At 41.4% G+C, this 15,711-nt stretch overlaps 1 protein-coding gene across 14 annotated transcripts in view; it reads right to left on the bottom strand.

Moving 5' to 3' along the window:
- Window positions 1-15,711, bottom strand: part of cacna1db (calcium channel, voltage-dependent, L type, alpha 1D subunit, b) — a 410,093-nt gene that overhangs the window by 76,091 nt on the left and 318,291 nt on the right. For all 14 annotated transcript variants that reach the window (XM_060931662.1, XM_060931659.1, XM_060931664.1 and 11 more), the window contains 2 exons: window positions 8,883-8,990; window positions 4,640-4,692 (listed from right to left, as the gene is read on the bottom strand). In XM_060931662.1, coding sequence (XP_060787645.1) covers window positions 4,640-4,692; window positions 8,883-8,990 — 161 coding nt within the window. The remainder of the gene's footprint in view (window positions 1-4,639; window positions 4,693-8,882; window positions 8,991-15,711) is intronic.

Genomic DNA, 15,711 nt, shown 5'->3' with positions numbered 1-15,711 from the left:
GATGTTGTCCTGTTGGCTTCTTCAAACCAGGACCTTCAGCATGCACTGGGGCAGTTTGCAGTCGAGTGTGAAGCGGCTGGGATGAGAATCAGCACCTCCAAGTCCGAGGCCATGGTTCTCGACCGGAAAAGGGTGGCTTGCCCTCTCCAGGTTGGTGGAGAAGTCCTGCCTCAAGTGGAGGAGTTTAAGTATCTCGGGATCTTGTTCACGAGTGAGGGAAGGATGGAGCGTGAGATCGACAGGAGGATCGGTGCAGCCTCCGCAGTGATGCGGTCGCTTTACCGGTCCGTCGTGGTGAAGAAGGAGCTGAGCCAAAAGGCGAAGCTCTCAATTTACTGGTCGATCTACGTTCCGACTCTCACCTATGGTCATGAGTTTTGGGTATTGACCGAAAGAACAAGATCGCGGATACAAGTGGCGGAAATGAGTTTCCTTCACAGGGTGGCTGGGCGCTCCCTTAGAGATAGGGTGAGAAGCACAGTCACTCGGGAGGAGCTCGGAGTAGAGCCGCTGCTCCTCCACATCGAGAGGAATCAGCTGAGGTGGCTCAGGCATCTTTTTCGGATGCCTCCTGGACGCCTCCCTGGGGAGGTGTTCCAGGCATGTCCCCCAGGGAAGAGGCCCCGGGGAAGACCCAGGACATGCTGGAGGGACTATGTCTCTCGGCTGGCCTGGGAACGCCTCGGTGTTCTTCCCGAGGAGCTGGCCGAGGTGTCTGGGGAAAGGGAAGTTTGGGCTTCCATGCTTAGACTGCTGCCTCTGCAACCCGGTCCCGGATAAGCGGAAGAAGACGAGACGAGATTTCTTTACATGTGCCTAAGGCTTTTGCACAGTACTGTCTATATTCTGATTTGCATCCCAAGTGGGAGTGGCCTAAACCAGAAGGCTGTATTTATTTATCTATTTACTGTAATTAAATACAAAACACTACCATTCTAACCCTGGAAACACTGGAAATGCTGGGAAAATATTCGAAGGTAGAAATGCAAGCACTGTCATCATGGTCTGTGAATTCCACTTCGAACGTTTCCTCAACCTCATCACTCAACAGCCTAAACCAAATTAATGTGCAGGGATTTATATTATTTTCTAGCAAATTTAGTTGATTTAGCTGATGTAAATGTCTGTGATTGTTAATCAAGTGAATTCATGTGGTCTTTCTTTGACTTCAAAATTTCATCTCTCACCACATGTTCATTCCCACAAACTTCACATCTGACTGCATAGAAACATGAAATAAAAACCTACAGCTTGTGTGACTCATGTGTCACACATTGTTACATGCTGCATGGTCCCAGTCCTGATGCTAACCTCTAGTGTCAACCAAAAGCCCTGTGTGGGCAGGCTTTCTTAAAAAAAAACTGTAGTTTTATGTTTAGAATATATAAATTCAGTCGAAATAATGTATTCATACATCCCTAGAGTTACATCCCTACACACACACACACACACACACAAATATTACACAACAGTTTGATGGTCTTAGCACACATTTAAACATAATATGCCATACTGAATATGTATGGCATATTATGTTTAAATAGTGATTTTGAAATCCTGTCATGCAACAAAATATGACAAGCTTGCATTAGCACAAGCTTTCCACAATCACGTCCATAAGTATTTGCACAGCGACACGATTTTTTTCAATTTTGCATCTGTATACCACCACAATGGATTTGAAATTAAGCCATCAATATGTGACTGAAGCGTCGACTTTCAGCTTTAATTCAAGGGACTGAACAAAAACGTTGCAACCAATATGTGGAAGTAACCTTGAGAGGAACCAGACTCAAAAGGGAATAATGATGGCTTCCTTCACGTGCACTGACACCTCTTTGGATTGCATATTGAGAGTTCCCGTGAGCTACTAAATGCAAACTCAACACTTGGAATCAACTCCAGAATTTTCTTCTCCTTAATCTGTCACGAAATAATGAGGAAACAGGCCACACCTTGCTATAACACAACTTACAGCTAAAACGCTTCCGAAATAAATATAGTCAAGCTTTACTAATTCTGGGTCGCTGAGAACGAAAATGCAACTTAAAATTGTTAATTGGCTCTAGTTTTCAAGATAGGCTCGATGAATAAATCTATGATTGGGTTTGGATAGTATTTTTTTTTTTGGCAAAACAATGAATGATGCAATCTGAAGCCGGGATTGCATCATACATGATATCATGTTATTCCTAGAAGTCACTGATGATGCAATCATAAGTCAACTTACATCACTCTGCTGAACAAATTGCCCTATATCAGCTAAAAAAAAAAAAAAACATACAGTGCTATGCACTCGAGATTAAGTCTTTGCTTGACAAGCTATGCTCCATTTCACGAATACAAGAGACAAGCTGCCAAAAAGCACTGAATACACACTGAATAAGAACTAAACCTATTCAGTATTTAGAACCCCGATTCCAAAAAAGTTGGGACAAAGTAAATAAAAACGGAATGCAATGATGTGGAAGTTTCAAAATTCCATATTTTATTCAGAATAGAACATAGATGACATATCAAATGTTTAAACTGAGAAAATGTATCATTTAAAGAGAAAAATTAGGTGATTTTAAATTTCATGACAACAACACATCTCAAAAAAGTTGGGACAAGGCCATGTTTACCACTGTGAGACATCCCCTTTTCTCTTTCCAACAGTCTGTAAACGTCTGGGGACTGAGGAGACAAGTTGCTCAAGTTTAGGGATAGGAATGTTAACCCATTCTTGTCTAATGTAGGATTCTAGTTGCTCAACTGTCTTAGGTCTTTTTTGTCGTATCTTCCGTTTTATGATGCGGCAAATGTTTTCTATGGGTGAAAGATCTGGACTGCAGGCTGGCCAGTTCAGTACCCGGACCCTTCTTCTACGCAGCCATGATGCTGTAATTGATGCAGTATGTGGTTTGGCATTGTCATGTTGGAAAATGCAAGGTCTTCCCTGAAAGAGACGTCGTCTGGATGGGAGCATATGTTGCTCTAGAACCTGGATATACCTTTCAGCAAAACTTGGGTCGTCCTTCTCCTCTTTAGTTCGAATAACACAGGGTCCCTGATTTCCATAAAGAACTTCAAATTTTGATTCGTCTGACCACAGAACAGTTTTCCACTTTGCCACAGTCCATTTTAAATGAGCCTTGGCCCAGAGAAGACGTCTGCGCTTCTGGATCATGTTTAGATATGGCTTCTTCTTTGAACTATAGAGTTTTAGCTGGCAATGGCGGATGGCACGGTGACTTGTGTTCACAGATAATGTTCTCTGGAAATATTCCTGAGCCCATTTTGTGATTTCCAATACAGAAGCATGCCTGTATGTGATGCAGTGCCATCTGAGGGCCCAAAGATCACGGGCACCCAGTATGGTTTTCCGGCCTTGACCCTTACGCACAGAGATTCTTCCAGATTCTTTGAATCTTTTGATGATATTATGCACTGTAGATGATGATATGGTCAAACTCTTTGCAATTTTACACTGTCGAACTCCTTTCTGATATTGCTCCACTATTTGTCAGCGCAGAATTAGGGGGATTGGTTATCCTCTTCCCATCTTTACTTCTGATAGCCGCTGCCACTCCAAGATGCTCTTTTTATACCCAGTCATGTTAATGACCTATTGCCAATTGACCTAATGAGTTGCAGTTTGGTCCTCCAGCTGTTCCTTTTTTGTACCTTTAACTTTTCCAGCCTCTTATTGCCCCGTCCCAACTTTTTTGAGATGTGTTGCTGTCATGAAATTTCAAATGAGCCAATATTTGGCATGAAATTTGATATGTTGTCTATGTTCTATTGTGAATACAATATCAGTTTTTGAGATTTGTAAATTATTGCATTCCGTTTTTATTTACAATTTGTACTTTGTCCCAACTTTTTTGGAATCGGGGTTGTATACATAATTGCATTTTTTTGCCATCTCATCTCATTATCTCTAGCCACTTTATCCTGTTCTACAGGGTTGCAGGCAAGCTGGAGCCTATCCCAGCTGACTACGGGCGAGAGGCGGGGTTCACCCTGGACAAGTCATCAGGTCATCACAGGGCTGACACATAGACACAGACAACCATTCACACTCACATTCACACCTACGGTCAATTTAGAGTCACCAGTTAACCTAACCTGCATGTCTTTGGACTGTGGGGGAAACCGGAGAACCCGGAGGAAACCCACGCAGACATGGGGAGAACATGCAAACTCCGCACAGAAAGGCCCTCACCAGCCACAGGGCTCGAACCCGGACCTTCTTGCTGTGAGGCGACAGCGCTAACCACTACACCACCGTGCCGCCCCATTTTGTATCCTTTATTATATTTCCGTAATCCATAGTCTGTGACCTATCCGTATTTTGTCAACCATCTTGTTTTAAATCTACTGTGCTAGTGTACAGAATGCAAAATCACAAAAACTATGGCACTGTCTAAATACTTATGGACCTGACTGTAATTATAGATTTAAAGATATTTTTTGGGCTTTTTTCACCTTTATTGGATAGGGCAGTGTAGAGACAGGAAATGAGCGGGAGAGAGAGATGGGGAGGGATCGGGAAATGACCTCGGGTCGGAATCGAACCCGGGTCCCCGGATTTATGGTGTGGCGCCTTATCCACCTGAGCCACGACGCCCCCTGTAATTATAGATTTAACACTCACTTGCATTCTTCTTGACTCAACTTGGCTTCGTCTGTACAGCTGTAAAACCTCCCCTAGAGAAAACAGATCATGAACTTTACACTCAGTTCAACTGTTTGTTAGTACACTGGGTAAAATATATATATATATATATATATATATATATATATATATATATATATATATATATATATAAAAGAGACATAAGAAAAATATTACTAGTGCATCTCAAACAATTAGAATATGATATCCAAAGTTTGTTTGTATGTGGGAATCATATTAAAATCAATAAAAACATGTCTTCCACATAAATTTATGACGTTTTATTCCAAACTTTCGGAGTAACAGTCCATCATCAGGGACAGAATGGAATACGTACTTACAAACGTCAACAAACTATTTTAAAAAACATAAAAAAACCCCACATAAATAAAAAATGGTGAGATAAACTAAAAACCTTACATAAAATTTACATGCTAAAAATATAAATTATGTATTTTTAATTAAAGTCTGATAACTTTCAGGTATTTTCCCGCCACAGTCTCTGTTGGTTAGTGGATTGCTAGCACTAGCATCATCCATGATTCAGCAATTTTTCTCCTTAGCCAATGGTCTTGAGAAATGAGTGCACTGCTGTTATACCATGCTACATCATGGCCCAGACTATTGGCATGGTCAGCTAAAGCCAAGGTCTCACATTTAGCCAACCTAACATTTGCCTGATCTACTTTTGTTCTTGTATCAAGCGAACATCCAGTCACACCAATATACTTAGCATTACAGTCTTTACAAGGAATCTGGTACACGACGCTCGTGTTTTCTCTTTTGGAATGCAGTCTTTTGGTTTTGATAAGATCTGCTTCAACGTTTGGACTGGCTTAACACTGGACCTGATGAAATGCTCACTTCATATGCATTGGATTCTTTCAGTCACATCTTTAACGCAGGGTAAAGTGGCGAATCCTTTCCACTCCTGTGTTGGTGGTACTTTCCTTGTTATACTTACTTATCGCCCATCCAGTGTGTTCTGGGTTGGGTCCCTTTTGACAGCCACTCTGTAGTCTTTCCACTTTTTTTTTTTAAATCTTTGGCAAGCATCAGGCATTTCTTGTGCTGTCAGTGTTGGGTTCGCTCTTCTTATTGATTTCCACAAAGTCCTTCTGGGTCTACCTCTTGGTCTGGGGTTCCTTGCATTCTTCCATGCATCACCTTTTTTGCCAATCTCCATTCCAGCATCCTTTCCATGTGTCCCAGCCATCTTCTTTGTATGTCATTTACTCTTTCTACCAGGGTGATATCTACTCCTGCCCTCCTTCTCACCTCCTCGTTAGTCACTCTGTGGAACCATCTCACTCCTAATACTCTTCTCAAGTGGCTCATCTCAAATGCATTTATTTTTTTCTCCTCTCTGTTTCTGATTACCCAGGCTTCTGCTCCATAAATGACTGTAGGAAACACTATTGATGTCAACAATCTGATTTTTAGCCCTGTTGTAATGTCAGCACGCTTCCATATTTTCTTTAGTCTTCTCATCTTCATCCTTCCTCTTTTTATTCCCTTTTGGACTGCTCTCCATGTTTCACCCTTCTCTGTGAAATAAACTCTGGTACTTGAACTCTTGCACCTGCTCCACCGTTCCTCCTTCCAGATTCAGTTGTACATTTTCTTGCCTTCCTTTTCTCACCGATTTTCTTTGATTTTTTTTTCCTGCATTGATTTTCAGTTTTGCATCTTTTTGCATCTTTCCAAAATCTAAATATCTATTTGTATGCATGTTCTTGCATGTCCTTACAACGCATGCCTTATGGTGTGGTGGGTGATGGCTGTTAAAATCTAAATATCTATTTGTATGCATGTTCTTGCATGTTCTCATAAGCTCGACTGTTGGGCTTATCACTACTATGTACTTGAGATTGTTAATATTAATTCCTCCAATGGTTATTCCACCTTTGCTGTCCCAGAATACATTCCTTGTCACATCCTCCAGGAAGAGTCCGAAGAGGTGCACCTCCTTGTTATACTTGTGGATAAAATTCTTAGGGCATCTGTTCATGTCCTTTAATGTGGTAAAAAGGTGTTTCTCTTCTTTTTTCCTGTTGTTGTCCATTGTAGGAATGTTATGGGCTCTATGATATAGAGTCCTTACAACGCATGCCTTATGGTGTGGTGGGTGATGGCTGTTAAAATCTAAATATCTATTTGTATGCATGTTCTTGCAATATACAGATATATTAAAACTGCCATCCTCTTATACAATGTTCAGAGTATCCAAGAATGGAAGACCTTCAGAATTATACCTCTCAAACGTAAGCTTGATGTGTTGATCTTGTTTATTCATGTGATTGTGGAATGAAGTGATATCCTTTCTCTGCATAATACAAGCTACATCATCCATATACCTGAAATACATTCTCAGTGAGTTAAAAAAATGTTCGTAATGCTCTGTTCTCCAAGTCCTCCATAACAAGATTGGTCACCACAACAGAAACAGGTAAACCCATGGCAGTACCATGAACCTGTCTATAATATCTTCCTTGGCACTGGAATTCAGTCGAATTCAAACAAAAAGACAATAAGGAACAGATATCGGTCAGTGTTAATGCAGTATGGTGACGTACACTCAAATCAGAAGAAAGTCATTCTTTGGCAACACTAACCACAATGTCTGTTGGTATCGAAGTAAATAGAGAAACTACATCAAATGTGACCAACTCTTGATCCTTATCAAACTTCAATTCAGCAGTATAATCTACCCATTGTTTGGAATTCTTTAGCTGATGTTCAGAGTTTCCAACCAAAGGAGATAGAATGAAACTCAAGTGCTTAGACAAATTATGGTGGAGAACCAATAAAACTCACAATAGGTCTTTGGAAGATCCCTGGCTTGTGGATCTTTGAAGTGCCGTATAATCGTGGTGTTACACCATATTAATTAGAATATCATGAAAAAGGTTTTTTTTTTATCGTAATGTAATGCAAAATGGTAAACTTTCATATATTCTATACTCATTACACAAAGTGAAATATTTCAAGGCTTTTTTTATTTTAATTTTGATGATTATGGCTTATAGCTCATGAAAATCAGAAATCCATTATCTCAAATTATTAGAATATTTCCTAAGATCAATCAAAAATGGATTTACAATACAGAAATGTCCAACTTCTGAAAAGTATGTTCATTTATCTACTCAATACTTGGTTGTATTTTTGGGTCGGGTGTTTCACATCTTCCTCTTGACAATACTCCATAGATTCTCTACAGGGTTCAGGTCAGGTGAGTAATATCATGGTCAGCAAACCATTTGGTAGTAGTTTTGGCACTGTGAGCAGGTGCTAAGTCCTGCTGGAAAAGGAAATTGGCATCTCCATAAAGCTTGTCAGCAGATGGAAGCATAAAGTGCTGTAAAATCTCCTGGTAGATGGCTGAGTTGACTTTGGACTTGATAAAACACAGTGGACCAACACCAGCAGATGGCATGGCATCCCGAGTCAACACAGACTGTGGAAATTTCACACTGGACTTCAAACACCTTGGATTCTGTGCCTCTCCATGCTTCCTCCAGACTCTAGGACCTTAATTTCCAAATGAAATGCAAAATTTACTTTCATCTGAAAAGAGGACTTTGGACCACTGAGCAACAGTTCAGTTCTTTCTCTCCTTAGCCCAGGTAAGACACTTCTGACGTTGTCTCTGGGTCAGGAGTGGCTTGATATTAGGAATACGACAGTTGTAGCCCCTTTCCTGAAGACGTCTATGTGTGGCGGCTCTTGATGCACTGACACTAGCCTCAGTCCACTCCTTGTGAAGCTCTCCCAAGTTCTTGAATTGACTTTTCTTGATAATCCACTCAAGACTGCGGTCATCCCTTTTGCTTGTGCACCTTTTCAGCAATGACCTTCTGTGGCTTACCCTCCTTGTGGGGTGTCTTCTGGACAACTGTCAAGTCAGCAGTCTTCCCCATGATCGTGGTTGTGTGTACTGAATTAGACCAAGAGCTACATGGTATTTATACTGTTTTACTCAAACCCGAAATGAAATACTCTAATATTCTGAGATCTCTATTTTTTGCACTGTCAGACATAATCTCAATTATCAAAATTAAAATAGAAAAACGCTTGAAACATTTGTTTACGTGTCATGAGTCTAGAATATATTAAACTTTTCACTTTCTTAAATAACTGATGGAAAATATTGAACTGTTTCACGATATTCTAATTGTTTGAGATGCACAAGCAATTCAATTATTGTGTTTGATCAACGTACCTTGAAGAGCTGCACACCAATACAGGCAAACATGAACTGTAGCAGAGTGGTGACAATCATGATGTTGCCAATGGTTCTGATGGCCACAAACACACACTGCACGACATGCTACAAAGAGCAAATTACATCAGATTAAAGTTCAGAACTTTCATATGAAGGGACTTCAGTGTTAATTTTGACACAGAATTTGGATTTAGTTTCAGTTTCAAACATGTTCAGTAAGGAAGACTTCAGTGTTAATAAATTAAGTTCTTTTTAAATAAATACTAATGTCAGAACAAGTAAATAGTAAACAGAGTAAGATACCTCCCATACAATACTTATACACTGAAGAACACCTGGGTGAATCTGACCTTTCAAGAACTTTCAAAAAATCATGGAATGCATTAGTAAACTCAGAACAGCCCATACATACAGTACCAGTCAAAAGTTTGGACACACCTTCTAATTCAAGGGTTTTTCTTTATTTTCATTAATTAAGAGATACTTCCTGTCTTAAAGTAATGATGGATGTCATTTCTCTTTACTTAATTGAGCTGTTCTTGACAAAATATGGATTACTACAGTTGTGGAATAGGGCTATTTATTGTATGTTTATTATTTACTATTTACTGTTTGATCTCAAATACATTAAGAAGGCAAGAAATTGCACTAATTAACTTTTGACGAGGCACAGCTGTTAATTGAAAAGCATTCCAGGTGACCACCTCATGAAGCTGGTTAAGATAATGCCAATAGGGTGCAAAGCATCATCAAGTTAAACAGTGGCTACTTTGAAGAATCTAAAATATGAAACATATTTGCTTTGGTAGCAATTTTTTGTTTACCACATAATTCCATGTATGTTCCATATGTTATTTCATAGTTTTGGTGTCTTCAGTTTTGTTCTACAATGTAGAAAATAGTCAAAATACAGAAAAACCTATGAATGAGTAGGGGTGTACAAACTTTTGACTGTTACTGTATATATAAATGTGACTTTCTGTTTGGTCATGACCGAGATTTACTCCTTTGTCATTCAGTGGGTCAGTGTGTTTCCCATGTTGTCTTACTCCTAGCACTTCAGTGCACACAGTAAGTAATCCACATTGAGCTAGTTGTGAAAAATTATTATTATTCTTAAACACTGACATACAATCATTTAAGTAACACAAACTAGTAACTGTTATTTGCTCTGTTATATTGCTTGAGCTGATTGCTGTATATTGCAGACAGTGGCATGATCAACTGAACGAATCAGTGGACAAATCTGAATGACTTGTTGAACACAATTGAAATAACTTGAATCAATGAAAGGACAAAGTTTTAACTGGAATCAGTGTGAACTAAAGGTTTTAGTCTTTTGTTTCCTCCAGTATATCCCTCCATCCATCATCCATAACCGCTTATCCTGTGCAGGGTTGCAGGCAAGCTGGAGCCTATCCCAGCTGACTATGGGCGAGAGGCGGAGTACACCCTGGACAAGTCGCCAGATCGTCGCAGGGCTGACACACAGAGACAAACAACCATTCACACTCTCATTCACACCTACAGTCAATTTAGAGCCACAAATGAACCTAACCGCACGTCTTTGGACTGTGGGGGAAACCAGAGCACCCGGAGGAAACCCATGCAGACACAGGGTGAACATGCAAACTCCACACAGAATGGCCCCCATTGGCTGCTGGGCTCAAACCTAGAACCTTCTTGCTGTGAGGTGACTGTGCTAACCACTACACGACTGTGCTGCCCCCCCAGTATGTTTTTTTTTTTAATTTTCCAAAAGACAACTACTACTTTATAAATCCACATTAATATAGGCCCAAAATGTTTGATGTGCATTGGATTAATCAAACTACTGCAGTCAGTGAAACCATCTTAGTGCTATAACGGTCTCATTAACATGCAGCATAGAGAAGTGGGTACTTTAAAAATGTTTCTGTACTGATCACATTTATTACACTGACACTTACATACACTTAATAAACGTAAACTAAAGGTCATTAAATTTGATAGAGTATCATCAGGCATGTTAATTCTCATTAGCGAGTATTATAGTGGTGCTTGGGGCAAAGCACGCGCAGAGCAGAGCCCCATACTTAAGAGAATATGGTAATGCATCAACCTCATTTTTGATGGCTTTAACCATACGACGTCTGTACATACAAACGACGAATGCGTACCACCACAGGGAAAGTCGAAAGTCCTTCCCACGCCATATGGCGGCACCAATCTCCGTTTCTACGTATAGCCCTCGGCCTCTCACCTATTACATAACTAGGGTTACAGTGGGGGGCTAGTCCTCTGATAACCATGAGAGCTTGACTCCCCAGTCGCATCAGTATTGCCTTGCCAGACGGCAGTAGGTACCATTTTTATGATGGCCTTTGGTATGACCCAACCTCGAGTATAACTCGTGATCTCCCGATTGAGAGGCAGACACACTAACCACTAGGCCAACTCTCGGTACCATCACAGGGAACCCAACCGTAATTGCAAGGCAACATCTCATAAACACTTGACCACTGGACAATGAAATGTGTATCTTTATTTACAAAAGACAGAGAGATTTTTTATCCATCGGTTATTTTTAGGGAGCAGCCATGACCTAAAGGTTAGAGAAGCAGCCTTGGGCCCAAAGGGTTGCTGGTTCGATTCCCTACACTGGCAGGAAAATCCATGGCTCAAGTGCCCTTGGTTAGCGCTGTCGCCTCACAGCAAGAAAGCCCGGGTTCGAGCCCCGTGGCCGGCGAGGGCCTTTCTGTGCGGAGTTTGCATGTTCTCCCCGTGTCCACGTGGGTTTCCTCCAGGTGCTCCGGTTTCCCCCACAGTCCAAAGACATGCAGGTTAGGTTAACTGGTGACTCTGAATTGACCGTAGGTGTGAATGGTTGTCTGTGTCTATGTGTCAGCCCTATGATGACCTGGTGGCTTGTCCAGGGTGTACCCCGCCTTTCGCCTGTAGTCAGCTGGGATAGGCTCCAGCTTGCCTGCGACCCTGCAGAACAGGATAAAGCGGCTAGAGATAATGAGATGAGATGATATATATATATATATATATATATATATATATGTGTGAGTGTGTGTGTGTGTGTCCCCTCATTGTATGTCACTCTGAATAAAAGCATCTGCTAAATGCCTGTAAAGTAATTTAATTTTTAATTTGCTTTTTTTAAAAAAATAACATGGGATTATTTACTATTAAACAAGACCACCGGACAATGAAATTTGTATCTTTATTTCCATAAGATAGATGGGTTTATATCCAGCGCTTATTTCTAATCTGCTTTTTAAAAAATAATGTGGGATTATTGACTAACACATTTTACAGAAAATATTCATGACGGTTTCATATAAAACTTGTTAAAACAGTTTTATTAGTCCACTAGCTTGACAGTTTCTGTCATGTAAAGGAGGTAGGCGGATGCAAGTGCAGCAAGAGTTTTATTGAAAACACGCTGGCAAACCGATCCAAAACGTAGACAGAGGCAGAGTCGAAAAACAGGCAGTGGTTGAGTGAGGAACAGACAGGATATCAGAGGTAATACAACACTCAACGTCCAAAAACATAAAAAAGCAATACAAAATACAAGGCTTTTGCAAAGTCTCTGTCGCTACGTTCACACTGCAAGGCTTAATGCTCAATTCCGATTTTTTTGTGAAATCCGATTTTTTTGTGAGGTCGTTCACATTAACAAATATATGCGACTTGTATGTGATCCTCAGTATGAACGAAAAGCGACCTAAAAGTGTTCCGCATGCGCATTGCAGGATACGACGACGTCACACGCAGTGAGCATGGCCAGTGTTTACGGAAGTAAAACCGCCCGGTTGCGGTATGACTCATCCAATCTAGCTTGAATAGCTGCATCCCCCCAAATGGAAATCAGCTCCCTAACCTCTGCGTCCTTCCATTGAGAAGATTCAGAACCTTCACAGCCCGAAGCGTCCCTCGCATTGATGTCATGCGCAGGGGCGCAGATACGTTTTTTGAACTGGGAGGGACAAAAAACTGGGGGGGACAAAGCTGCCAGCAAACCAACCCCAACCCCGATATGCCTGTCAAACTTGTTGTTAGTAACCATAGCAACCAAGCTCGAGCTTGCAACCTGTGCAGTCTGCGCAGCTCAACCAACCGAATATCAGTCTTTGTTTTATGTGAGTTGTTGCAACTATGTATACACTGCCGTGCACCTCAATAAACCGAATGGTAATTAGTCTTTTGATTTTTCCGTGAGGTTTGCCTTATGCAAAGAAAGACAGCATAGACGTTTTTTCCTCCCTATAAGTGGGGGGGACCGAACGAGGTGAATTTAAATATGACTCGTCCCACCCTCTATCTGCGCCCGTGATTATGCGCCATGTTGTTGTAACTTTTTTGAGAGACCCGCCGCCTACTTCAGCGCAGAATAGTGACGTTTGTGGCTTGTTGATGACGTGTAAGTCGGATGAATGCGACCTGGCGGTTCAGACTGAAGTCGCATATGAAAAGAGCGGATAGGAATCGGAATTAGGACCACATATCCAAACGGCCTGGGTCGGATTTGAAAAAATCGGATCTGTGTCGTTCATATTGTCAATAAAAGATCGGATACAGGTCACATATGGGCGAAAAGATCGGATTTGAGTCACTTCAGCCTGCAGTGTGAATGTAGCCTGTGTTACTGAGAGCCCTCATATGTACAAGGGTACTTCAAAATGTTCTCAGCCTCACCCAGAAAACGTCACAGGAGAAAGGGCTGTTCTTGCATTATTTTTCAAACATGGTCTCCTTAAACTTCAATGCACTTGGTCCACTGATGTTCAAGCATCTCTATCCCTTCACAGAAGGTGACATCTTGAACCTCCAGATCCACCTCAATACCAGGATGACTTCATCATCAGTGTGAAAATGGAAATCACGCAAGTAGGATTTCAGTTTGGGAAACAGACAGGAGGTCAGACGGTGCCAGGTTGGGGGAGTAAGGTGCATGGGACAACAGTTCAAAGCCACATTTGGCTGCTTCTGCCACTCCCACCTGTGCTGTATGGACAGGTGCATTGCTCTGGAGCAACAGCACGCCAGCTCGAAGCTTTCTTCTTCTTTCTTTTTTGATTGCTTCTTTTATTTGAGTTTTTGTGGACAGTGATATAAAGCTTTATAGTATACAGTTATGCCCCAAAATGGGAGTTATGCCCCTTGTTTCTGGGTGAGGCTGAGAGCTTTTCGAAGTACCCTCGTATGCACTGTGATTGAGCTCTAATCAGGAACAGGTGCATACTCATTAGTTCTAATGGTGCTGCGCGCTCTGAGCTCCAAAGTGCGTGAACGTGAAAGATGTAACCGGACAACTGTTTGACATCTCAAGTTTGACATTTGATCGTAACTATACAGTAATGATGTAAAGTGAAAGCGCTGGTTCACTGCTGTCCACCAGGCACCCAGCAGAGTCACACCATAATAAATGTCATGGTGTTGTTTCTGGCACATGGCACGCAGTGTCAAAGAAAGGGATAAATATGTATCGTAACTGCGATGTGCATCTCATTATTGGTATCACTGTCACAAGACAATGTAGCAATTTATTGACACGAAATACACTACACAATTTGATGGTTCATATGCTATAATATTATACATACAAGACACTTTTTCGATGGAATAAAAACATATTCTACTCCCTTCTAGCGGGTTTCATTCACTTGGTTTGATTAGCATGCGATATTGTTAGCATATCGCTTATCCTACTTGTATTATGCTACTCTACCCAATGGAGAATGAGTGTTGAATATGGTTTATGATATTGCATGGTTGTCAAGACAACATGATGTTACACTTCGGAGCTGATGCGAATATTCAATGAAAACGTTTTCTCCTGCACATGCACAGAAGTATTTCATTGTTCACCAGCAGAGCCCACAGTAAACTGTCGCAGTGAATTGAAAATGCAATAAAATACGCATTACACATAAAACTTCCATGATAGCAAGCGACTGTGACAATTTGTAAACAAACATGGCCACCAGGTTTGTTCCATCGAATGTGTATGTATAATAATAATAATAATAATAATAATAATAATAATAATAATATTGGCTGTGCCCTGGAGAGGAAACTCCAGCTTCACTGTGCAGTGAAGACACAACACGGGAGGTCAGCAGTTACCGGTTTTAAGCCCTTTCTCGTTTGGCGTAGAAATGGGCACCAGGGGCTGCCTCTGACAGTGGGAGAGATGATTTATCTCACTGGACAGCTACCACCCACTTCAAGCTGGGCAGCCCCCAGCCAATTAGGTGCTGTCCCGCCACAGCCTACCTGCTTCATTGGGTGCATGAAGCTAAGGGATTCATCCTGACAAGTGGGCTGTAAAACCGTGCACCAAACAAAACAATCAAAAAGACTCCAGCATTACATCTGGGATGCTGGAACATCAGGACCATGACACCCGGACTAACTGACAACCTTCAAGGCTTCCGGCTTGAGCGAACGCTGGTGCGAATTACTGCTGCTGCTCTCCGGCTTTTTAACTAACTTTTATCTGCAATCTCTACTTTTGTGATGGTCATTCCTCTCCTACCACTGCTACTCTGCGTATTTCCCATTCTGGCATCATTTCATATCGGATTTTTCCATGTTTATGTGGCTTTATTAGCCTACCTGTGACTCCCTGGCTCTCATTCCTCAATCGGCTGCTCCTGTCTTCTGGATCCGACTACCGAGCCAGAGTGTGGATCGACAGGTTGGCTGTGTGGTCTATGTTCTTCTGGATTGCCCTGCTCCTTCTGATGAAGTCAACAGCCCTGCTCCAATACTCAGCTGCTGAGCTTCTGAAACTTCGCCTCCACTTGGCTGTTCTACCACCGGTACTGCA

The sequence above is a fragment of the Neoarius graeffei genome, chromosome 10 (assembly GCF_027579695.1).
Source record: "Neoarius graeffei isolate fNeoGra1 chromosome 10, fNeoGra1.pri, whole genome shotgun sequence".
In the NCBI taxonomy this organism is placed as follows: domain Eukaryota; kingdom Metazoa; phylum Chordata; class Actinopteri; order Siluriformes; family Ariidae; genus Neoarius; species Neoarius graeffei.
This window is presented reverse-complemented; position numbering and strand designations above follow the sequence as displayed.